The sequence below is a fragment of the Myxocyprinus asiaticus genome, chromosome 22, assembly GCF_019703515.2.
Source record: "Myxocyprinus asiaticus isolate MX2 ecotype Aquarium Trade chromosome 22, UBuf_Myxa_2, whole genome shotgun sequence".
In the NCBI taxonomy this organism is placed as follows: Eukaryota; Metazoa; Chordata; class Actinopteri; order Cypriniformes; family Catostomidae; genus Myxocyprinus; species Myxocyprinus asiaticus.
This window is the reverse complement of record NC_059365.1, coordinates 15,329,594-15,356,343: the sequence shown is the minus strand read 5'-3', so window position 1 is coordinate 15,356,343 and position 26,750 is coordinate 15,329,594. Positions and strand designations below refer to the sequence as shown.

At 35.9% G+C, this 26,750-nt stretch overlaps 1 protein-coding gene across 1 annotated transcript; it reads left to right on the top strand.

Annotated features, from left to right (window-relative positions):
* Positions 1-1,392: 1,392 nt before the first annotated feature.
* On the top strand, positions 1,393-12,559 carry si:ch73-288o11.5 (ribosomal RNA-processing protein 8). The gene is made up of 4 exons (XM_051650649.1): positions 1,393-1,482; positions 2,531-2,591; positions 5,682-5,767; positions 7,088-12,559. Exons 2-4 carry the CDS (start codon positions 2,531-2,533, stop codon positions 7,433-7,435), a joined length of 495 nt encoding a protein of 164 aa, XP_051506609.1. The 5' UTR covers positions 1,393-1,482; the 3' UTR covers positions 7,436-12,559.
* The last annotated feature ends 14,191 nt before the right edge of the window (positions 12,560-26,750 follow it).

The window sequence follows — 26,750 nt, the reverse complement described above, 5'->3', positions numbered from 1 at the left end:
GCGTAGGCAGTGTATTACTCACTCGTTAGCGCAAGGGTGACTTGGATTAACCGGAGACTGAGCTTCTCTGGCCTCCTTGGAGATCATTAACCAGGTAGTGCTCTGGGTAACCGGGAATACCCGCGAGTTCCCCTGGCCATGCTAGATTTTCTTCTCCAGATGGAGCTCCAGGCTATCCGGTATGTCTCTGAGGTGCCGACTCCCAAGTAGAGATGTGAGGTCCGATTCTTTTCCACGAACTGGTTCTTTCGGACAGTTTGTTTCAATAAACCAGTTAAAAAAAAAAAAAAAACGATTCACCAGTTTGTTTATGTCATCAGACAATGACGTCACTAATACGTAATGCTATTATCCCGGTGAATGGAAATACACGGTCAAAACACATTCAAATAAAGCTGTGTGTAAGCACATATTTACATTTTATTCAATTAAATAATAATAATAATAATCTTGGATACGTTTCCTACATTAACGTTTTTCAACAAAAGCACCCAGAAAGGGCAATGATGTGCAAACGCGGATGTTTTAGATACATGTCTAAAGTATATAAAGTTAAAAAAAAAAAAAGTCTTCTTAATCAACTCAACTTTTCACAGAAACCATGAGAAACCATAAAGAAACTTACATTTCGCCCCCTCATTCAAGTAATCGGTTCACGCATGCTCGTTATCAGCAGCTCATCGGTTCTCAGCGGACATGTCCGAGACTCCGAGTCTGAACTGTTTTCTCAATTCAGTGTACTGGTGACTCATCGGTTCTTCGGACACATCCGAAAGAGACAGTTCTCAGTTCAGTGTGTACTGTGTACTGTCTCGCGAGCTGTCAGAGACTCGCGACTGTCAATGTAATGTTGATGTGAAATTTTGCGACCAGATAATCGTCGATAACACTATGACAGTTATGACACAACATATTTCCAGAATTTTTTATGTGTTATTATCCTTATATGCAGATTACCTTTTAATGAAGCTTTCATTTCGTCCCCACACACGCCAACCCTCGGTACACGCATGCTCAGTTTCAGGCAGCAGCTCGAGATGCTGTTCTCAGTTCAGGTTACTGACTCATCGGTTCTTCGGACACGTCCGAAAGAGACAGTTCTCAGTTCAGTGTACTGTTGAAGTAACTGGAGCGCTGATAATAAGAAAAGGTGGCAAAACCCGGCATCACAGGATTATATTCTCCGGGATATTGGCTCATTTCAAGTGGGAGTGACTTTCAGGAACGTCCGAAAGTGAGTTTTGATTGAGTAACTTGTGGATCAGCGTTGACTCTGTTGTTTCAGACGATTCAGTCCGATTTGGTGAACTTTAGTTCACTAAAAAGAACCGGTTCAAAAGAACGATTCGTTCACGAACCGGACATCACTACTCGCAAATGGATCGCAATCACCATATCACTCGTTGCTCTCTCGCTGCTGCCCTTCTCAGTTCCCTGCCGATCACAAGAACTGCTAATGGTTGCAGGACCCCATTATACTTCGTGAGTAAAGTTCTTTTATTTATTGCTCTGTTAAAGAGAAGCGGCGACATAGTTTTACGCCTCAACGTACCCAAGCGTCGCACAGGCCTGTAACGGAATACTTGGTTTGTTTATTTTAATATCTAAGTTAATTGCTGGCTTATTTACACTTTAAAAGAGTCTGGATCCAGTGAATATCAGTGTATACCAAGGAAAAGAGTATTTAAGAGTGTATACCTTTGAATATGGTTGACAAATGTGTTTATATAAGTGTTTTAACATTGAAAAGCTGTAAGTTTTGAACGGAAGGTTCTTTTGATTAGTCGATTCGCTGTTCGAATATTTTGATTGGTTACTTGATTCTTTTGAATTATTTGACTCCCTATTTGAATTATTACATTCCCCATTCGATTCCCCATTGAGTTATTTGACTTTACATCTAAATAATTAATATTTAATTTGTATTCTGTGTCATGTTCTCTGGAATTAAACAGTAACTCTAATACTTTAACGAACCCAGAGCACTTCATTTCGAGGAGTGAAGGAAGTGCTACACTAAGATGACAGTTTGCCTCAACAGTTAGCCAATGGTAAAATGTCACTACTGTAACACCTTATTTGTGGAAATTTATATGAAAAAATAAGAAATGGACTTGAACTGGCCTGGAACATACTGAACAGGCATATGTGATTGAACACTCATAAAACTTGATTTCTATGTAAAGAGTGCAAAAAGTGGAGGCTACTTGCTGTACAGCATTGAGAATAATCGTTGTGCCATTTCTGAAATTCAAATTAAAAACTGTATAAGCCTGTACAACTTTTAGAAAGAAGAAAAACACATTGTCGGACTACACTGGTTGCTCTGTCTGTTTTAATTCACTAAAAAGAATCGATTCATAAGAGTCACGTGTTTCGCCCACGAGCGCAAACTAATTTCATAGACATGATTCCTTTCCATTATTTTGTGGCATATGGTCTTTTTATCTCGCCAGCATTCAATTCAGACTGCAAACGGACATTCAGGACTCTGGAAAATATGTTTTCTTTTGCCTTGGTGGGGTTGTAGATGGGGAGCACCACTGCTGGAAAATGGTGTATGGCACTGCTGTTTTACATGGAGCCGAAAAGTAAGTGCTGCTTTTTCTTTTTTGTGATGTTTTCTAAACTGTGCTTGAGTGGAACATGATCCGTCTGCAGAACTGGCGCAGGCGCGCTTTGGTCAGAGTGGAAGAAATGCGATTTAAATTATTTGCATGCTTGTATAAAGTGATTAAAATAGGAGTACTCCACATATACTCAGATCAGCCACAACATTAAAACCACCTGCCTACTTTTGTGTGGGTCCCCCTCGTGCCGCCAAAACAGCGCCAACCCACATCTCAGAATAGCATTCTGAGATGCTACTTTTTTCACCACAATTGTACAGAGCAGTTATCTGAGTTACCGTAGACTTTTTCAGTACGAACCAATCTGACCATTCTCTGTTGACCTCTCTCATCAAAAAGGCATTTTCATCCACAGAACTGCCCCTCACTGGATGTTTTTTGTTTTTTGGCACCATTCAGAGTAAATTCTAGAGACTGTTGTGTGTGAAAATCCCAGGAGATCAGCAGTTACAGAAATACTCAAACCAGACCGTCTGGCACCAACATGAGCTACAGTTTAATCGCAGTATTGGCTTAATCGCATTATAATCGCATTAAGAGGGTGCAGGTAAATGTAGCCAATGTCTTCAGAAGCGATCTGACAGGTGTGGGTGAGAAACACATCAATATTTTAGTCAATTTTTAGTGTAAATTCTCCTCTCTGCTCAATTGATCTCCATTTTAACTTTCACTTTCACATTCTTCTTGTGTTTTTGGTAATTCACATTCTTCATGCATATGCCCCCCACTGTGCAGGGGGAAGAATGTCTAGCAAAAATGTACTTAAATATTGATCTGTTTCTCACCCACACCTATCATATCACTTCTGAAGATATTGATTTAACTACTGGAGTCTTATGGATTACTTTAATGCAGACTTTTTGTGCTTTTCGGAGAGTCCAAATTTTGGCACCAATTTACTTGTATTGTATGGACCTACAGAGCTGAGATATTCTTCTAAAAATCTTAATTTGTGTTCTGCAGAAAAAGTAAGTCATACACACCTGGGATGGCATGAGGGTCAGTAAAGGATGAGAGCATTTACATTTTTTGGATGAACTATTCCTTTAATGTGCCAAGGATTTTACCTTGGGTAAAGGTGTTTTAGGCTCTCCGCTTATTGCTTTTATTATTATTATTATTAGTATTTTGCTTTATTTAATCCTGATATTGCCCACTTATTCTAATAACACAGAAGATATTATACAATTCTTTGAACTCAGCTAGTACTTTTTCCTAGTGTTTCAACCACAATCAATCAATTTCTACTTTACATGAGGCCAACATTAACTCAGGATGGGTGAGATTGATTGGTTCCACTAAAACTCTGAAACCCAGCTGAACCAGAAGTGTGATAAGCAGGAGTAGAGAAGTGGAGGCCATCGCCACACTCATTGGAGCAGTCGAGAGAGAAAAGAACAGAGTGGAGGCCTATCTCTAATGCGGGGACTGAGCTCTCCACCATACATCATGAAAAACAAGATGAGTTAAGCACACTGCCACACAGTGTTTTTTGGACAACTGGGATTGGAAACAAGTTGTGATTTATTGGCTGCTAGACTCACAGTGCCTTTGACCTATTTAGACAAAGGATTTGTTTATCTTATCACTGTACAAGATATTGTTATTTATTTATTTTCCTACTTACTGTGTCTCACTCTAGTGGGTTACATGTTTTCATGTTAATGACTATCCTAGCCATAAGAGGGTTTATCTACTCACAATTGGCATTAGTTTGTCATTAGGTGTGCATTGTTCTGTAAAAAAGTATGCTTGAGCGGGCACAACAATTATGTGACCAGTTAAGTTAATTAGACTATTTAAGGCAATGTCTTTGCACCATGGCAGCAAGCAGGGTAATGACTGGCTCTTTTGTTGGCAGCCTTATGCACCCTGAATGCAATGGCATAATCTTTAATCATTGTATTATTGGAACATATCTTTAGGTATGTATAGTTAAACCAGTGATCACTATTTGATTTAAATTGGAAAACTGAAACATAATTGTCTTATACCTTGTAGATAAGGACAAAACTAGAATTAAAAACTGAACCAAAGCACTGGGAAATGAAAGCAAGAGCAATATACATCCATTTTGTAAACACTGTGAAACTATAGACAGGGACTAAAACCTAAATGTTTTTCATTTCAGTTCATTCTGAGCAGAAACTGTAGTGTTCTGCTGCCTCCTTTCCAATTGGTAACTGGTTAGAACAAAATTAAAGGGTTAGTTCACCCAGCAATTAATATTCTCTCATCATTTACTCACCCTCATGCAGTCTAAGATGAGTATGACTTTCTTTCTTCTGCATAACACAAACAAATATTTTTAGAATAATATCTCGGTTCTGAAGGTCCATACAATGCAAGTGAATGGTTATCAGGCCTTTGAAGCTCCAAAAAGCACTTAGAGTCAGCATAAACATAATCCATCAGACTCTAGTAGTTTAATCAATGTCTTCTGAAGCAATCCAGTTGGTTTTGGTGAGAACAGACCAAAATGTAACTCCTTTTTCACTTTACATCTTGACAGCAGTCTCTTTGGTGATCATGATTTTAAGCTCGATTACACTTCCTACAATGCCATCTAGCACTCTGCACATGCGTCGAGCACTAGGAAGTGTAATCAAGCTTAAAATCATGATTGTGCCTAAAGATTGCAATGGCAAGATGGAAAGTGAAAAAGGAGTTATATTTTGGTCTGTTTTCATCCAAAACTAACTGGATCGCTTCAGATGACCTTTATTAAAACAATGGAGATGTATAGATTACTTTTATGTTGACTTAATCTAGTTTTTGGAGCTTCAAAGTCCTGGTCACAATTCGTTTGCATTGTATGGACCCACAGAGCTGAGCTATTCTTCTTAAATCTTTGATCGTGTTCAGCAAGGGATTAAAAGTCATATACATCTGGTATATATCTGCGATGGCATGGAAGTGAGTAAATGATGAGGGAACTTTCATTTTTTAGTGAATTATTACTTTAAAGAACGGTTAGTGATGTTCTTTTCTTTTTTTTAAATGAGAGTGCTCTGTGGTAAGGGTGTGATGTACCATTTGCAATGTTACCAGATCTGCCATGTAAACAGACAAAAGGCTACTGGAGCCGATTTGAACTAGTCATTCGAGGAAGGAAGAGGAGGAGAAGGGAGAGAGAGGTAATCGCTCATTACACACTCTTACTGTAATTGTATTTGTTAACCATACTTTTTATTACTTTTTTACACCTATTTATTTAAGTTTTAAAATGCAGGGTCACATTAGGCCTACATACACTACCGTTCAAAAGTTTAGGGTCACTTACTTATTCTTTACTATTATTCTAAAATGTGAAAAATAAATAAAGTCATCACAACTATGGAAGAATAGAAATGGAAATATGGGAATTTTGTTGTGACTAAAAAAAAATCCAAAGTAAATCAAAACTATGTTATATTTTAGCATCTTCAAAGTGGCCACACTTTGCCTAGATTTTGCAGAAATGTACTCTTGGCATTTTCTCATCCAACTTCTTGAGGTATCACCCTGGGATGCTTTTTAAACAGTATTGAAGGAGTTCCTACCTATATGCTTGGCACTTAGTGGCTGCTTTTCTTAATTATTCGGTCCAAGTCATCCATTTCAAAAACTTTATTTTGTTTAAATAAAATTTTAGTTTTGTAATTAAATTAATATGTTGGCACAATTATATTTTTGTCTACAAAACTAATTTCAAACATTTAAGCATACGCCTTCAGATCAAAATGTTTTTAAGATCATGAGAAACATTTCAGGCAAGTGACCCCAAACTTTTGAATGGTCTTAAGAAATATGTTTAAAAAAGAACATCTTTCCACTGGATTATAATTATGCTTATCAAAGAAGTCTCATATAATGTTATAGTTACTGTATTAAATTTAAAGTCCGCAGACTGCAGATACATTTATATTCTCTGAAATAGTGTACAATGGCTTCCCAGTGATCAAAAATTATTTCCTGATCGCCGCCTGTGGTTCCTTTTCAGTCCCTGATTATGGATACACAGCTCTAGGAATGTGCTTAATAATTGGCAATAAAGGCAGATTAGCCTCTATTTAAAAAAATAGAACAACAAAAGATAATCTATCCTTAAATTCTAAAATTGAAGTCTACTGTTTTCTCAACAGTTTGTTATTTTTCTTAATATTTAAGCAAAATTACACAAGCAATATGTTAACGTACTGAATGTTAGCACAGCTGTGATTCGGCCATTGGCACGTTGATATTAAAGTTAATATTGAGCAACTTGAGACACAATATGGCCAGCAATTCTGCCCATATTTGCTCCACTAACAAAAGGTTACAAACAAAGCCAAAGCAGGATCAAGCTTTGTGTTTTGAAACACACAGACTGACAGCCTGGAACACTGTAAACATACAGTACATGAGCGGAGTATTAAAAACCATAATTTTAACAAAAGGAATATAAAAATGCCACTGTGAATTTTTTTTTTAAACAGGTAGTAATTATAGAGAATACAACTATGAAGAGTATGAAGAAGGAGAAGAATCTGAAGAAGAAGAATCAGAATCTGAAGAAGAACCTGAAGAAGAATCTGAATCTGAAGAAGCTGAAGAAAAATCTGAATAAGAATCTGAAGAATCAGAATCTGAAGAAGAAAAATCAGAATCTGAAGAAGCTGAAGAAAAAATTAAATAAGAATCTGAAAAAGACGAACCTGAATAAGAATCTAAAGAAGAACCAGAATCTGAAGCTGAAGAAAAATCTAAATAAGAATCTGAAAAAGACGAATCTGAAGAATCTGAAAAAGAATCAAGAATCAGAAGAAAAATCTGAAGAAAAATGAGAATCTGAAGAAGCTGAAGAACAAAAATCAGAATCTGAAGAAGCAGATAAATCTAAATAAGAATCTGAGGACAAATCGGAAAAAGACGAATCTGAAGAATCAGAATTTAAAGAAATATAATATGAAGAATCTGAAAAAGAAGAATCTGAAGAAGAATCTAAAGAAGAGGAATCTGAAGAAGAATAACCTGAAGAAGAATCAGAATCTGAAGCTGAAGAAGAAAAATCTGAATCTGAAGATGAATCTAAAGACGATTCTGAAGAAGAATCTGAATAATCTGAAGAAGAGGAATCTGAAGAAGATTAGTCTGAAGAATAATCTGAAGAAAATGATAAAACTGAAGAAGAAAAATCTGAAGAATCTGAAAATAATCAGAATCTGAAGAAGAATCAGAATCTGATGTAGAAAAATCAGAAGCTGAAGAAAAATCTGAAGAAGAATCTGAAGATGCATCTGAAAGAATAATCTGAAGAATATTCTGAATAAGAATCAGAACCTGAAGAAGAATCTGATGAAGAATCTGAAGAATCATCTGATGAATCTGAACAATAAGAATCTGAAAAAAAGAGTCTGAAGAAGGAACTGAAGATGAAGAATCTGAAGCAGAAGGATCTGATGAAGAATCTGAAGAACCTGAACAATTTGAAGAAGAAGAATCTGATTAAGAATCTGAAGAAACTGATGAAGAAACTGAAGAATCTAAAGAAGAATCTGAAAAAGATTCTGAAAAATATGAATAAGAAAATCCTGAAGAAGCTGATTAAGAAGAATCTGAATTATAATTAGAACCTGAATAAGAATCTGAAGAATCCAAAGAAGAATCTGAAGAAGAATCTTAAGAATCTGATTAAAAAGAATCAAAAGAAGAATATGAAGAATAATATGAATAATTTGAAGAGCAATCTGAAGAAGAATCAGAATTTGAAGAAGAATCTGAATAATCTGAAGAGGACTATGAAGAAAAAAAATAATCTGAAGAATAACCTCAAAAAGAAGAATGTGATGAAGAATCTGAAGAACAATCTGATGAAGAATCTGAAGAATCATCTGAATAATCTGAACAAGAACAATCTGAAAAAGAAGAGTCTGAAGAATCAGAAGAAGGATCTGAAGATGAAGAATCTGAAGCAGAAGGATCTGATGAAGAATCTGAAGAACAAGAATCTGATTAAGAAACTGAAGAATCTGAATAAGAAAAATCTGAAGAATATGATTAAGAACAAGAATCTGAATAATAATACGAACCTGAAGAAGAATCTGAAGAATCCAAAGAAAAATCTGAAGAAGAATTTTAAGAATCTGATTAAAAAGAAGAATCTGAAGGAGAATATGAATAATTTGAAGAGGAATCTGAAGAAGTAGAATCTGAAGAACCTGAAGAATCTAAAGAATAATCTGAATAATCTGAAGGAAAATCTGATGAAGAAGAATCTGAAGAAGAATCTGAAGAAGAAGAATCTGAATAAAAATAATCTGAATTAGAATAACCTGAAGAATCAGAATCTGAAGAAAAATCTGAAGAATCTGAAAAATGTGAAGAAGAATCTGAAGAGGAATTTGAAGAATAATCTGAATAAGAAGAATCTGAATTAGAAGAATCAGATGAAGAATCTGAAGAAAAATCAGAATATGAAAAATAATCTGAAGAAGAATCCAAATAATCTGAAGAAGAAACAGAATTTGAAGAAGAATCTGATGAAGAATCTGAAGAATTTGAGTAAAAATCTGAAGAACATTCTGATGAAAAATAAGATTCTGAAGAACAGTCTGATAAAGAATCTGATGAAGAAGAATCTGATGAAAAAGATGATTCTGAAGAAGAATCTGAAGAATCTAAAAAGAAGAATCTAAAGAAGAGGAATTTGAAGATGAAGAATCTAAAGAAGAACCTGAAGAAGATTCTGAAGAATCTGAAGAAGAGGAATTTGAAGATGAAGAATCTAAAGAAGAACCTGAAGAAGATTCTGAAGAATATGAAGAAGAATCTGAAAAAGAAGAATCTGAAGAAGACTCCGAATAAGAAGAATCTGAAGAAGAATCAGAAACTGAATAATCTGAATAATAATCTGAAGAATAATAATCTGAAGAATCTGAAGAATCAGAATCTAAAGAATCAAGAATCTGATGAAGAATCTTAATAATCTGAAGAAGCTGATGAAGAATCTGAGGAAGAATCTGAAGAATCTGAATAAGAATCAGAATCTGAAGAATAATATTCCAAAGAATTTGAAGAAGAATACGAAGAATCTGAAGAAGAACCTGTAGAATCTGAAGAAGAGTCTGTAGGAGAATATTTCAAAGAATCTTAAGAATAATATTATGAAGAATCTGATGAAGAAGAATCTTAAGAATCTGGTGAAAAAGAATAATCTGAAGAATCTAAAAAGAATAATCTGAATAAGAAGAATTTTATGAAAATGATAAAGAATCTAAAGAAGAATCTGAAGAACCTGTAGAAGAATCTGAATAATAATTTGAAGAATCTGAAGAAACTGATGAAGAATCTGAAGAATCAGAATCTGAAAAATCTGAAGAAGAATCAGAATCTGAAGAAGAATCTGAAGAAGAATTTGAATAATCTGAAAAAAAGAATCTGAACAATCTGAAGAATAATCTGAAGAATTTTAATAATCTGAAGAAGAATCTAAAGAAGAATCAGAATCTGAAGAATCTGATGAAGAATCTTAAGAATAATCTGAAGAATTGAAGAAGAATCTGAAGAAGATTCTGAAGAAGAACCTGAAGAATCCAAAAGAAGAATCTGTAGAAAAATCTGAAGATGAAGAATCTGAAGAATAATATTCCAAAGAATCTGAAGAAAATTCTGAAGAACCTGATGAAGAATCTGAATAATTTGAAGAAGAATCTGAAGAATAATATTCCAAAGAATCTGAAGAAAATTCTGAAGAACCTGAAGAATCTGATGAAGAATCTGAATAATTTGAAGAAGAATCTGAAGATAAAAAATCTGAAGAAGATTTTAAAGAAGATTCTGAAGAATCTGATGAAGAATCTTAAGAATCTGAAAAATAACCTGAAGAATCTGTAGAAAAATCTGAAGAATAATATTCCAAAGAATCTGAAGAAGATTCTGAAATCTTGAAGAATCTGATGAAGAATCTGAAGAATTTGAAGAAGAATCTGAAGATGAAGAAGATTTTAAAGAAGATTTTGAAGAATCTGATGAAGAATCTTAAGAATCTGAAAAATAACCTGAAGAATCTGTAGAAAAATCTGAAGAATAATATTCCAAAGAATCTGAAGAAGATTCTGAAATCTTGAAGAATCTGATGAAGAATCTGAAGAATTTGAAGAAGAATCTGAAGATGAAGAAGATTTTAAAGAAGATTTTGAAGAATCTGAAGAAGAACCTGAAGAATCTGTAGAAAAATCTGAAGATGAAGAATCTGAAGGATAATATTCCAAAGAATCTGAAGAATAATATTCCAAAGAATCTGAAGAAGATTCTGAAGAACCTGAAGAAGAATCTGAAGAAAATAATATGAAGAAGAATATGAAAAATCTGAAGAAGAAGAATCTAAAGGAGAGTCTGAAGAAGACGACTGTGGAGGTGAGGGCGTGGTCGAGCGCCCATCTGGGGATAGAGGAAGTGGTAATGATTTCCATCTGAGATGAATTGTGACTAATTACCATCTCTACGTTTGCAGTGAGAGTCAGGGTGATAAAAGACAGCCAGTCCACAGAGAGAGGGAGAGACAGACCAGAGTCTTCATGTCTGTTCAGAGAGAGAGAGAGAGAGAGAGAGAGAGAGAGAGAGCTTCCTCCTTTATCTGCCCAACCCGAACCTTTATCACAAAGATGAATATGAAGAAGAAGAAGAATCTAAAGAAGAAGAACCCAAAGAAGACTCAGAAGGAGAACCTGAAGAAGAAGAACCAGAAGAAGAAGACTCTGAAGAAGAGGAACACCTGGGATACAATTAGGATAAAGTACAGGAAGACAGACATAAGAGGTAGACAAAAATTCAAAATAAGAGTCTCTTCAAACTAAGAGTCCTTGGGGAAAACATAAGAATAACGTGACATTACCCTGATGTGTTTTGTATTTGTGTGGGTAACACTCTACACGTGTCTATTGGTCATTGCCCTGGAAGGGCCAGTCTTAATGAACTTTAAATCATCATGTGGCCTTCTGTTGTTATAGCATGTAACAAAACATTTTAAAGTGAAAAGCAGATTTTTGTAGTTCCAGAAGGGGGTATATACATCTAATAATATGAACAGATGTTAACTAAAATATACAGTCATCAAAATGACACACTGTGATGCCTGAAACATGGAAACCACAGCTGCTAGAATTTAACAGGAAAAAAAGAAAAAAGGTGTACAGTGTATAATAAATATCAGCTTTCTTGGGATGGCACTTGTCTAATCAAATTAGAGTACCAGAAGTAACTTTTGTATAAATTTACTGTTCTACTATGTTCTATGTTCAAATACTCTGTATTTGATTTCACTCAATGATATAAGTCTTGTGAGACAAACCTTTGAAATTTATTTTCTAGTTGCAAATAATTGATCACCTAAGCCTCTGGCATGGGTTAATCAAGTGACTCCCAAACCAGAAGAAATGCAAAATGACACTAGTAATGCGGTCTCATTTTCCTAATCTTCTTGGATGGATTCAGGCCATGATTTTCATTTAGTCGAATAGAGATAACAAGACTGTCAGCTTGGTTGCAGTTTCCCTTCAATCTTAGCCTGGAGCTAATAATCAGCCTTCAACCCCAAAAATCTTCATCAAACATTCATTGTGCACTGAAATAATTTGGATACTGAACTTCCATTCAGTTTTGGGTAATCCAGGAGCATAAAAGCAAATATGAATAATTAGTAGCTTTTTCAATCAGTCCATTACCATTTGACTTAAACTTGCCCATGTAATGCTATTAGTAATGATGTGCAAAATTGACACAATTTGACCAATTACTTTCCTGTGACAGATGGGTTTGGCTCAGATTCAGAGAAAGCAGAGTGTGACTATTTAGAAATTTGGCTGGACAATCAAAAAACTTTGAGTTTCAGTTTTGGCATAATTACTGTGTTTTTGAAAAGTTTCAAATGCTTCCTATAAGACAGTGTTTCCCAACCCTGTTCCTGGAGGCCCCCCAACACTATACATTTTGGATATCTCCCTAATCAAACACACCTGATTCAACTCATCAGCTCGTTAGTGGAGACTCCAAGACCTGAATTGGGTGTGTCAGAAAAGGGAGATATACAAAATATGCAGTGTTGGAGGGCCTCCAGGAACAGGGTTGGGAACCACTGCTCTAAGATGATGTGAAAAATTGCTCAGCACATACATCAGAAAGCATGTTATCCCTCACCTTCTATCCATCTGATAACCTTCTAAATGAGAACAAACAGAACATTTTAGTTTGTACATTTTTAACTCAAGATCCATAATTCTAGTAAATAGAGCACAGACGGATTAGAGGTCACTATTGACAGTTCCGATGGTAATGATATTAGCCTGCCCTTCACATTTAAATGGCCGATCTTAAATGCCTTCACATTTGCTATTTACTTTCAACATGATGCTTACAATGTTGGATATGCTGGGGCATGCTCAAATAGAGCGGCGGTAACAGAGCTTGATTAAAGTTTATCTTTCAGGGTTATAACTCTACCAGCCTTCATTATTGCTTGTCAGATTATAAATGGTCCTGGGGAGAAATTATGCAAGCTCACACACACACACACACACGCTGAAGGAAGTGATTCACTTTGCTTTGCTCGAGCCACGAAAACCTGTTCATTCTTGATCGTCTGATAAAGCTAGTATTAAAACTAGACTGTCAAAGAGATTTAGATTTACAAAAAGAAAGAAAGGGATTCTGTATTTCTAAGAAAAAGAGAAAAGCATGTGGTGAATGACATTAGAGACAGCATTGTTCAATAAAACTTCTAATATTGTCAATCAATCTGGGCTAAAACAGTAAAGAATTCTGTTCAGTTAGTATTCCAACTGGGTACAAGTAAATCTTCTGACAAAATATTGGAAACACACTTAAAACAAACAGTATGCAAGTTTTCAATATAGTTCACCCAAAAATGAAAACTCTCCATGTGACTTCAGTCGATCAATGAATGTCTTCTGAAGTGAGTAGATGGGTTTATGTAAGAAACAAGTTGATAATTAAAATGTTTATAACTTTAAATCGGCGCTTCCATCCAGGTCTCTGATGCTGTTTGAAATGGTCGAACTTTTGTGTGCCATTCGTTCTTCTGTTGTAAATAAGCGCCACTTCAGAATTCTCACGTGAACTCGCCGACGTGCTTGCATCACGCTTCATGTGCTGGTAGGAAGCACTTTTTAAAAGTTTATAACGTTTTAATTATTGATTTATTTTTTTACACAAACATATGGATTTTCTTCTGAAGACATTCATTAATCGACTGGAGTCACATGGATTACTTTTTTGCTGCCTAAATATGACTTATAGCGTCATTGGCATGCGGACACATTTTTAATTGCTGTTTACAGAGTAAAGTGCTTTCACAGACACAGGTGGGATATCTTGCGAGACTTATTTCATTAATATCTTTCAGGGAGTAAGAATTTTTTTTTGTATACTGTGACGACGAGGAGGGCGGGGCCGGGCCATGAGTCCACACGGCCGGCCCCCAATCGGGCTAATCAGTCGAGGAGAGGGATAAGGCCAAGCTGGATGCGGCAGTTCGGGAGAGAGAGAGAGCCACACGCAGCTGCTGAGTGTGTGTTTGTGTTTTTGAGTCATTTTTGTTTCATTAAATATTACTTTGACTGTACAGCTGATTCCTGCCTCCTCCTTGCCCATTTGAACCGTGTTACATATACCTTTCCATGAAAAAAATTGCTTACAGCACCTTTAACTACTGAATCAAGATTGTTGTCTTCCAATATTCTGTCAGCGTTCCTCACACTCCCGTAATTACATAACAGTGATGTCCTGAAGTCCTGCAGGAGCAGCACATCTTTGTGACATAGGCAATCGGTGTATGCAATCAGCGAAATTATGAGACCACCGTTTGAGTCATAGGATTTGAATATCAGCAGATACTGATCTGTGGTCGGTCAATCGGAGCAACCCTAATTAAAGCATTCATGATTGCTTTTCAGAACTTTGAATCATAGTGCTCTACACTGTCAGTTTCATCTTTATTTAGTCATGAACAACAACTGGAAGGAAGAAATGATCTATGCTAGAATGACAGGATGAGAGTTAATGTCCTAAAGCACAGATGGTAAGACCAGCATCTTTGTTGATGTCCCTGTGCCAACAATGGAGATACCCAGCCTGATCTCATGAAAATTACGTGAATTTGGTGGCAACAGTTTTGCTAAATGATTTTACATCGTTCATTACATTTATCACAGCAGTTCAAAGGTGAAATGTCCACTGTGTGGTACTAAAAGAGTGTTCAATAGCCTCCCAAAAGAGAGAAGCTTTTGAAGGTTAATTCTCTATCAAGTTTAAAATCAATAAAACCTTGTTGCCACCATAAACCTAACCGATAGTGCCATAAAAGCAAATGTGACATAAAAAAATTTATTGCTGAAGCAAACATATCATATTGTGGTGCTTCTATGACACTTTAATCTCACAGGTTGACTTATTCAGGACTCAAACCCTGGTCCTTTGCATCGCAAGTGCAACACTCTCTCTGTTAAGTTGCTGCACAATTTGATCATGTCTGAACAAGCTTGTAAATTTAGTTGATTATGTAATGCAAACCTTAAAATGTATCATTTGCTACATAAAAATTATTTTGATGTCATAATATATAATTGTGTGACGAACAGGATGAAAAGTGTTGATTATCTGATAATCTGCACTTTTACCCATGGTTTGTGTGAAAGTGAATAAAAATAATTTGAGCCTCTATAGTGTTTATTTCACCAGGAAACTGCTATGATCAGATAACGAGCCATGTAAAATCATTTTACTGTAATGTAGGTATAGTAATTTGATTCTATGAGACCAGGTTGGAAATGTTAAGTAAATACATCATTCAGTATGTCATTATTTTCAATTAGCAACAGGAATTCTTGGTGGATTCTTGCGTAAACAATTCAAAACGCACTTCTTGAAGCTAACCTTTGTCTCCTCTTTTGAAAGTGATAGTTTCCTTGATGGTATATTAGTATGTCAATACATTGCAGTTTTAGAGTTTTATTTGAAGCTACTGTATCTTGCAATGAAAGCGTCTTTCTGACTTCTGACCTTCCTAGGAAAGTCTTGCTACTATCCAGTGATTTCTGAGCTTTGTTCTTTTGTGCAGCCAGTTAGCTTTTATTCAGTTTAGCTCAAAGGTAACATAGATTTTCAGCTCTGCTCTTCCTTGTGGCTAGCTAATTGAATATCCAGTCCAGCTAGATAGCCTGGGGAATTGTAAGAACTGCTTATCCTAATGACGAACTCGTCTTCTTCAGGGGAAACATCCTTGGATGTTTGATTAGTCTTGGAGAATAGTGAGTTTTGGTCTTCCTTTGGGATAGTTACAGTACCTATGGATATATGGCAGACTACTGAAAACTGAGTTCCATGCTTTTGTATGGAGTGCCCATATCCTGCTAGCGTAAGCAGTCGCTGCTTTTACATGTGCAGTTGCAATCAGTATAGCAGATTTTTGTGTATTCAAGCTAAGGTCTTCATCTGTCTGTCCAAGCATACATGACATAATGCGTAACGGAAATTTGAAGGAAGGACATCACCTGAGCAAGTGGCAATACATGTTGCATGTAATCTCTGTCATGCGGAGCATGCATGCAGTGCCGAAGCCCAATTGTGGTGCAATTAGTGTGTATACATGTTGGACAAAGACAAGCTACAGTGGCATAATCTAGGTCTGTTGATCTGACTTTGCAAAAATCAGACTTGTACAATTTCAGCATTTATATGACATTTTAAAAAGACTAATCATTTAAGTCTGACAGAAATAAACATTTTAATGTTCATGTAAATACACTGACTGTGTCTGAAATAATTTATTATAAATGGACTAGTTTTTAGAAGCTGGACAACTAGTTACCAAAGCATATTTCCCAGGCAAGGGAATAGGTTGAGTCTAATCCTCTTAAAGAGGATTAACCAATTCCTTGCTCCAGGTCAATTTACTACCAAATATCAGTACAGGCATTGGCACAGCCTACCTCTACCAACAAAACTTTTTGGTTAAATTGATCATGCTCTACTAAAAACAAATTCCACTCTGGACCAAAGTCCCTTTTCTGAGTTTGAAGCTTTAGCTTGATTCAGACTCTGAACCAAGCTGTAATTGCACACAATTATTATTATTAATATTTTTTCATTCACTGGTGCTCAACAAAAGTAATACAGACATGCAAAAAAAAGTTTAGTAAGGCAAGCTTACTCAGCTTCTTCTATAATTTTATATATTATGTTATGCATGATGTTGAAATCAGTAGAAGACCTCCATGACCAATACTGAAGTCTTTTGTGAATTCCTAGACTGTTTGGTCATTTTTATTCACAATTAGAGTATGTTCTTGTGCCACATATTCCAGTGCAATTGCATTTAAAAATACAGGTTCACTGGCAGCACAGACTATTTCCTGTTCATTATGTGCACAGAAGACTTATGTCTAATTTGTCACACATCTTTTTGGTTTACGCTGCTTTGCTTGTGTCACTGAAGTTTCCATTAAGTGACTGGTTCAATCAAATGGTGTAGCCCCACACTGAAATAGTGTTAATTGTTGACTGCTAATAGACTCAACATGCTTATATGCTCATAACTCATGCTCAGTGTCTTGTCTTTGTGAGCACATGGCTTCATGTTTGGTTTCGGTCCTCTTGCCATCCACTCGTGTCCGGTCTTTTCTTTTGTTGGAGCACATGGCTAATGATGGCTTCGTTGCTATGTGCTCTATTGTCTTGTCATTTTTGTCTTGTTTGTTAACACATGGCTTTGTGTTTGTCTTGCCATGTGCTTCCCCGACTCCGCCTCCTCGTTCCCTCATTACTCTCCCTCATTTAGTCCTTGTTTATGTAATTAGTTTCACCTGCTCCTCATGTGTCTTGCTGCCTATATATTGTTCCTTCTTCCCTCATGTCACTGTCAGGTTGTTTTGTTCTATTGTGTATGTTACTTTCTGTAAGTTGCTATGGTTTGCTTTCAGTTATCCAGTTGGTTTTGTTTTAGTTTGTTGGTTTTCTACCTAGTGAGAATTATTATTTTTCCTTCAATAAAACCCCCTCAGCTTATGTTCTGTGTTTGGATCCTTCCTCAGTGACAACTTCATCCAGTGCTCTGTTTGTTGTCTGTGTTGTAAAGTGGTGACACTTTGTTTATTGGCCTAAAAAAAAAAAAAAATTACTTTTAAAATTGCATCTTGAGACACCTATGTTCTGTTGTATGTGTTGTGCTGCGTTTAGCTTTTTTTTTTTTTTTTTTTAAGCGCAAGAACTAGTTGGTCTGAACAGGCCCTTACCCACTGTAGCTTATTTTCATCAGCAAATTGCAGGGATTCATTTCAAACCCTCATAAATATATGATGAATTGAAAGGAGTGGCACATGAAGTTGCACCTGGGGTGGAATTTAATGCAGAACCACCCCCAGCGCCACCACCTTCAGACTCCATATTCTTCTCTCGGAGTCAAGTATTTCAGAGAGCCATCATTAAAAGGGTAGTTCACCCAAAAATTATCTAATTTACTTAGCCTCATGCCATCTCAGATGTGTATGATTTCTGCTGAACACAAAGATTTTTAGAAAAATAGCTCAGATATGTTGGTCCATATAATGCAAGTGAATGGTGGCCAGAACTTTGAATTTCCAAAGAGCACAAAGGCAGCATAAAAGTAATTATGACAGCAGTGGTAAAATCCCATATCTTCAGAAGCAATATAATACATGTGGGTGATAAACAGATGAATGCAAGATGGTGCCGCGGATGGCCGCCATGTTGTGGAGCTCTCCAATTCTTTTACTATTTTAGTTTGTCCTTTTTTTTTTTTTTTTTTTTTTGTCATTCCTCTTTTATTATCTCTGTCATGTTTTTATATTGTTTGTGCACTGGAAGCTTCTGTCACCAAGACAAATTCCCTGTATGTTTAAGAATACTTGGCAAAAAAGCTCATTCTAATTCTGATTGATTCTTTTTTACTATAACTTTTCCTCCCTGCCCAGTAAGTGGCAATATGTACAAATAATGTGAATCACCAAAAACAAAAGAAGAATGTGAAAGTGAGAGTGGAGATTTATAGTAAACATAAAATACTTAAATGTTGATCTATTTCTCACTCACACCTATCATATCGCTTCTGAAGATATGGATTTAACCACTGGAGTTTTGTTTAGCTTTAAAGGGCTGATCACCATTCACTTGCATTGTAAGGACCAACAGAGCTGAGATATTTTTCTTAAAATCTTTGTGTTCAGCAAAAGAAAGAAAGTCATACACATCTGGGATGGCATGAGGGTGAGTAAATTCTCAGAGAATTTTCATTTTGGGGTGAACTTTCCCTTTAATAAATACATTGAGGGAGTAGTGGCTATTTGCTTTATAAATCATTTAAAGCAGCTGAGCAGAAATGATGCAGTTAGTTTTCGGATTTTGATAAGTGGAAAAGAGTGACTAGTGATGAATTCTCTCCAGCAGACATAATTACACTAACTTAAAATTGCTCTTCACTTTCTTTATTTTATATTTGCTCACCATTTCTTCCTTATCTAAAGCTACACACTGACACCACAGGATTGCTTTCGGAGGCAACCAACATTCAGAATTTAAATCAGTGCATGAATATGGAGGGATTCTTTTGAATTTCCGTTTTGTACAGCGGCCTGTCACTCAGTGCATCAGCCTCTAGTTTAGCCTCACATGACTGAAATACTGAATTCAGAAATATGATAAATGCCACATCAACCCCCTGACAGTAATGTGAAATTCACCATGTTCACCTCGTAACTGTGTAGCACATGTTTGAACGGTTCTGATACACTGCCCCTGGTCAGACACATACTGACAGGGGAATATGTGAAGCACATACAAAGATACCCAGAGCAGACAAGCTTGGAGCTTTTTCTTTCTACTCAGCTTGTGAATAAGATACATTTGTTTCACTTTATGCAAAAACAGCTCTTGAAATACGGTGTAGCACTTATTATTTGGCATAGTTTTGCCTGACCGGTCTATGTCTAAAGTTAAGGATGATCACCCCAAGGTGAAACTGCCAGCATACACATCACAGTTGGAGTTGGATTTAATTATCTGCAGTGGTGCTTGATTGCTAACTAGATATCGCAGCAGACGCTGTTAGCATAATTGTTTTCATACCCCATGTTGGTTTAATGAAGGAAAAGAAGAACTGATGCTGTCTTCAAGACCGAATGCTTTCGTTTATGTAATGTGTTCACATTTTTCAGTGAGAGGAGTCACAATAAATTAATTTTACAAATATCCTTTTGTTATTTCAGGAGATTATTCCTTTTTGTACTAATCATAGAAAGATCACATATGGTTACACCTTGGGGCATAGTCACTCAATAGGCATGATTGCACACAATAATGGGTTAGTTGCATTTCCACCATATGTGAAATGGATTTTATTTGTGTTTGTTATTATTATTATTATTATTATTATTTGAAGCTGGGACATCCATTGCTAGTAAACAGTAGGTTATTTTAGGGATATAAATGGCACTTCAACTCACACAACTTTAAGTGCAGTTTTTAATTGTAATATTTACATTTCAACAATGTGCAAAATTCACTAGACAATGCACTAGAAACCATGCAAAAGTTAACAGGTTATTGCCAGGTTCCTGTAGCTCAACTGGAGCAACATGGTGTTAATAAAGTCAAGGTCATGGGTTCCATTTCCAGTGAACACACACATCCTGATAAAATGTATGGCTTGAATTCACTGTAAGTTGTTTTGGATAAAGCACCTGCCAAATTAATAAATGCATAAATTAATGCTGGACAATTAAAACTGGTTATCTTGCTTAAATATTCCTAAATGTTTCTTAATTGAATTCCCTCTATGCACTACTGCACATGTGGTTCTATTTTACTGATTTCTATTAGACAGCACTGTTTCTGGACACTGCATACTCAGAAAGAGCCATTTCTTTCATGTAATCCTGACTCTCAGAAAAAAAAAAAAAAAACATTGTCTCAAAATTGCATTGGAGAAAGGAATCCAATCAGTATTCTGTGTCCATCCATACCCTAATAATTAGAATCATTCCACATCCCGTGAACCGAAAGTGATTTTCTTTTGTTTTGTTTTTGTTTTTTGCAGGGGAACTATGAATGTTGGTAGATCTTGGGAAATGTCCAATCCAATTCACTGGATGGAGGGTGACAGAAGCATACAATCACACAGAACCATGTTGCTGATTCTGAACACTTAATTAGCCTCATCCCAGGAGAGACTGGGGTGGGGCTGCTTATTTCAACTGTGCATTAGCAATGATATCTATTGATAAGTGGAGTATATTCATATTTTTCATCTTATGAAATCACTTTTAAGAAACATTTCTGGGAGAGCAATATGAACTGATACAATTTTAATGAAAATAATCAAACATTGAGGAATTTGCTACATCCTAACACCTTATGTAGTGCTTTACAGAAACATAAAAGCACACAGAACCATGCTGCTGATTCTAAACTCTAAGTTAGCCTCGTCCCAGGAGAGACTGGGGTGGGGCTGCATATTTGAACTGTGCATTAGCAATGACATCTATCGATAAGTGGAGCATATTCCATCTTATGGAATCGATTTACTATATCCCCCTCAAAAAAAAAAAAAAAAATCCTGATTAATTGACTTGACTAACTTACTAAATTAAAATACATCCTAGGGATGTATTCATTTGTTTTGTTTCTTTTTCTTTACATACAAGGAGGGAATGTTTTTAAACTGTTTGTAACACTTGTGTATGTTCCTCCTGTTTTCTTGCTTTCTCTGTTCCTCCTTTCCCTTGACAGGTTCCTAACACCAGGTGTCATCAATTCCTTCAATGATGACCAATAATCCCTCCCCTGTTGGGATTGGCTAATGAGCGGAGCTGAACAGCCTTAATATCAAGCGGAGAGCTTTCTCAGAGAGACTCTTTTCTCCTGCTCCAGATGTTATAGCTGTTGTATATACTTTAAGTTGGCTGTGTGTTTAGTGATTAATGGAAGCTGTAAGGAGGTGGGTGTGTGCCATTTTTGTTTAAATATTTTTTTTTTTCTTTTTTGCTCTCTCTTGAAGACCGTTTGCTTCCTGATTACTTTGTTTTGCTTAAAACAAACAACTAACTTTTATATTCTGGTGTTTGTGAAGTGCTGGGATGGGAGAAGGGACCTCCACAAACTCTTTTCTCCTAACCCTAGACTGGGAGAAATTGTAACTCAACCAACTTTCCTGAGAGAATTCATTCTGACAAGCAATCAAATTGTAAATTGCTCTACTTTCTGAACAAAGCAGATTTGTGTGGCAGTGACTATGTACTCAAATTCTTTGTTTAAAAAAAAAGTTAATTGAAGTTTATGACTATGTACCAAAGCAATAGTTGAAATTCCATGCCAACTTATTGCTAAATTTGTGTATGGTGGGAAAGTTACTTGCAAGATAAAACTTAATTGATATTTAACTAGAATCAGTTTGACATTTGCATTTATTTGGAATTGTGAACACCATTATTACCATATGCATGAAAATGAGATGCTGCCCAGATAAGTGCTCTTTAGTAATGCCCAGTAATTTTATTTGAAAGAATGATCCTGTTTTCATGAACTTGTACAAAATTGTATTGACATGTTTTTTTTGACCTATCCTTTTGTTTTGAGCAAGTTATCCCATAAAATTAGACCTATTTCTATCAAAAAACAGAGTTCCAAAGAATACATGGAGTACTAGAGACAGGAAATATCAAAATATTTTTGTTTAACACTGCCTGGAATTTTGCTATGCACAGTTATTTCCTTTGATACAAATAAACCAAGGGGAATCGGTGTTTAAAAAGACAGAGACCTGGCATTTCGTTTTGTAGAGATTTTAGCTTCCTGAAGGTAATTAGTCCTTTGTTTAAATCCTTCTATCCTCTGATCCCCATGAAAAGTGTAAACACTCTGGTGCTATTAAAACACATTAGATTGAGGATCCCCGCCAGCCTGACCAGCAACATTGGCTCAACCAATGGCATGAGTTTGAGGCGGGATTATCTGTTTGCCTGACCAATTGAAGATGGACTGATACAGCAATATGAACTGACACAATTTTAATGAAAATAATCATATGTTGAGGAATTTGCTACAACCTCTAACATCTTATATAGTGCATTGTTAATGGCTGCAATGGCACTGGCTAATAAACTAAAATTGAACAATAATATGATGCTAATGAAAAGAGCAGAGCCATTACAACAGCCCATACAGAATCACAGCTGCATCAATATACAAGCTCTCATAAGGAGCTTCACACTTCTAAAGCCATTTTTAATGTGCTTCAATCTGCACGATCTCTGAAGGCCCATTCCCTCCACGAGCAGTGATGAATAAATGAGTATCTGACAGAGCAGCCATAGTAAAGATCAAACGCGAAGGAGATAATTAACAGTAGACTAATTGATACCCACCCCGAGTTTTCACCAGAAATGAAAAAGTGCAGCTTGGCTTGATGTTAATTGGGCAAGAATATGCATGAAATATATTCTGATGTTGGAACTTGAGCCCTCATGCTCCAAAAGCTCCCATAAACAATGCCTGACTTGCACTGGCTTTGCCCTTCTTCAAGCACACTTCTAAGAATCACATAATTGTATCTAATATTCAGCTACAGTACATGACCTAAGCATAGTCAGAGTTTGTTTATTTATTGTTTGAGCACATGAAAAAAAAAATATATATATATATATTTAATTTTACTGTTGATATTTTTTGTGGTCAAAATGATGACCAAACAAATATTTAATTACAGTATGTCAAACCACTGGATGCTTGCATTATTGTTTTTTTTATTTTTTTATTATTATTTTATTTTTTTTTTTTTTTTACATTCTGCAATTGTGAGTCCTGTGTAAATAAATGTATTCCACTCAGGCATATTTCAAGTTACACTGTGTAAATGCACCATATATCAAACAATTCTCTAAGAACATATTTATCCTTGTGCGACTCTGTATTTTGTATTTTGGCTTTAGTATAGGTAACGTATGATTTAATTTAAACTGACTGATCTCAGTTCAGGACACTCTGGGCTGTCAGTAAAGGGTTCAAATTTGGACACACATCAGGTGACAAAACAGCATGGTGCCAATCACAGCGGAGTTTGTCTTTGGGAGAAATACAAACAAGACTACATCTGATAAGAAACCTAATTAAGTTTTTACATTAAATCCTATTTGAATCAAAAGTTTAGAGTCTCTAATTTCATCCGATATGCCATTTTTAAATATTTTGCGATTTCTCGCGAAACGCCACGCTGCTATACACAGTGTACACTATAGTCTACAACAGCACTAGGTTTTCATTAGAAATCCTATATTTACTGTGTATTTTTTTATATTGAGGAAAAAAAAATTGCATTCAGAGGCTTTATATGGAGAAAGGATGAAAATAAGGTGCATTTCGACTTTTCTGAGACCAGTGCAGACAGACAGCACACTGGAGGTTAAGTCATTCACTATATAAGGAGCAAGGGAGCATCCTGTAGCTTTCCTATGAAGCCAAGTGCATTCAATTCAAACTTCAGTTTTATGCTGCACATGAAGTTTGAACCACTCAACATGGGTTGGCAGACATTGAACAATGGTAACCAGCACTTAGATTCAGAATTTATAATCCATCCATCAATCAATCAATCTTCTATAGCTGCTTGTCCTATGTAGGTTTGCGGGTAGTAGAATTTATAATGTATAATTTAATTTTAATATGGTTGGCAGTGATTGGACGATGCTGGCCAATATTTGTATCAGAATTAATTATGCTAATTTCTGATTGGTAAAATGCTTCATCTCTGGCTATCACTTGTTTGTTTGACATTGCAAAGAGAGAACATTGAGATTTTGTTGCCAAAGAAGAAAAAATAAAAACACTGAAAAATAAAAGTCAAATCAAGTCAAATAATTATTATTTGTATAGTGTTTTATTTGTGCTTTTCCCAATACACATTGTTCCAAATCAGTTTTAAAGAAAATCTGTTGTAATGTCTGTAATGTCTCAAAAACATGAATAACCAACACTTCTGGAAACATAATAAACAATTTGACAAAAAAAAAAAAAAAAAAAATTCTGACTTTCTATAGCTTGGCATTATTATTATAATTTAGTCCCACTGTCCACATATGTGGACATCAGTTTTTAGGAAAACTATATGCTCTAGAAATGTATGTATTTTTTGCATGTTTATTAGGTGCTACTAGTTACAAATCAAAAAGTGAAATGGAAAATGCACACAGCAGTCAGGCTCGGGTCTCAGGAGGATTTACAATTTTATTATATAAGACATAAGATATTTTATTGGTTAACTACTGAAAATAACATAGGTTTAAGGATAAAATGTATTTATTTTTTAAACTATTCTTCTGTGAATAGCAGTTTCTGTTTACAAACAATTTTACTATTACTTATCTTAAATGTTTCTTCATAATTCACCTTACATTCTCCTCACAGCCTCCTTGAACTGTCTCCTTTAAGTCATAAGGGCAGTCTATCCCTGGAGAAAAGGTGAAAATTTTTTATTTCTTTCATTCGCTCCAAAAAGCATAAAACAGTGCTCAAATTATTCAAGCGAAGTGGCCTCTGAGTAGCACACCCTGACAGTGAGTTATTTAGCTGCATGTACACACAAACACAGCATTACACTTACAACCCCCAAGTTAAAAGACCTAACAACACACATTCAAATCCACAGGGGAGCACAGATGTCTTCAGTCTGTCTAGAAATGCCCAGGTATGGTTACATCTTATTTAGTGGTTGTACAACTTTATACATCCATTCATTGATTTAGTTGTCTACCACTGTCTTATAACAAACCCTTTTAAGAACAGCATTTTGCAGTGATTACTGCAATAATGTATACTGTAGAGATGGTAGAAACTTATATTTGGATACCCAGTGGACTATTCAATTTTAAATTACCACAGCCTGGCTCAGTTCCATGTTCCTAGTTATGATCAGTGAAGTTTTAAGAAAATGTCAGCACCCTAGAGCAAGAACAAGATGTATTATAAGCAACAAAATATAGGAGAACTAAAACGTACCATTGACAGCACAGCTACTTTGTGTAACATTCAGAAGGTTCTCCATATTCCCTACAGTTGAACACGAATTTTGATTATTATTTGCATTCACACAACATGCCTACGCAGGTGCTGGAGATAAATATGAAACAAGGCAGCTTATTATATTTTAAACAAACTGTATTACATGATGTAACTGAAACCATTGTCCAGAGATGTGGACTTAAACTTTTAGAATGAATTTAAACTTTGGTCCAGTGACAAACTTGTTGCATATATGCTTACATAATTTCTAAATTTGTATAGATTCAAGATTTTTGCTGCTGCTTATTTCTATTCTTAAATATTTTTCTCAGTCACAAAAAAAAAAAAAAAATTGTACACTGTATTTCAAAGTGGCAAAGGAACTATTTCTAAAATGTGTAAGCTTCACAAGATTTACTGCTTCTTCTGTTTGTGTTCTTATAGGTGAAGTATATGAGTTCTGTACTAAACTCGAAATGTCCTCTCACTTTCATCTGCTTTTATTTTCAGCAAACTTAACATGTGTAAATATTTGTATGAACATAAAAAGATTCAACTACTAAGACATAAACTGAACAAGTTTCACAGACATGTGACTCACAGAAATGGAATAATGTGTCCCTTGGGGGGGTCAAAATCAAAAGTAACAGTCAGTATCTGGTGTGGCCACCAGCTGCATTAAGTACTACTGTGCATCTCCTCCTCATGGACTGCACCAGATTTGCCAGTTCTTGCTGTGAGATGTTTCCCCACTCTTCCACCAAGGCACTTGCAAGTTCCCAGACATTTCTGGGGGGAATGGCCCTAGCCCTCACCCTCCGATCCAATAGGTCCCAGACGTGCTAAATGGTATTGAGATCCGGGCTCTTCGCTGGCCATGGCAGAACACTGACATTCCAGCCTTGCAGGAAATCACGCACAGAACAAGCAATATGGCTGGTGGCATTGTCATGCTGGAGGGTCATGTCAGGATGAGCCTGCAGGAAGGGTACCACATGAGGGAGGAGGATGTCTTCCCTGTAATGCACAGCATTGAGATTGCCTGCAATGACAAAAGGTGCAGTCCGATGATGCTGTGAC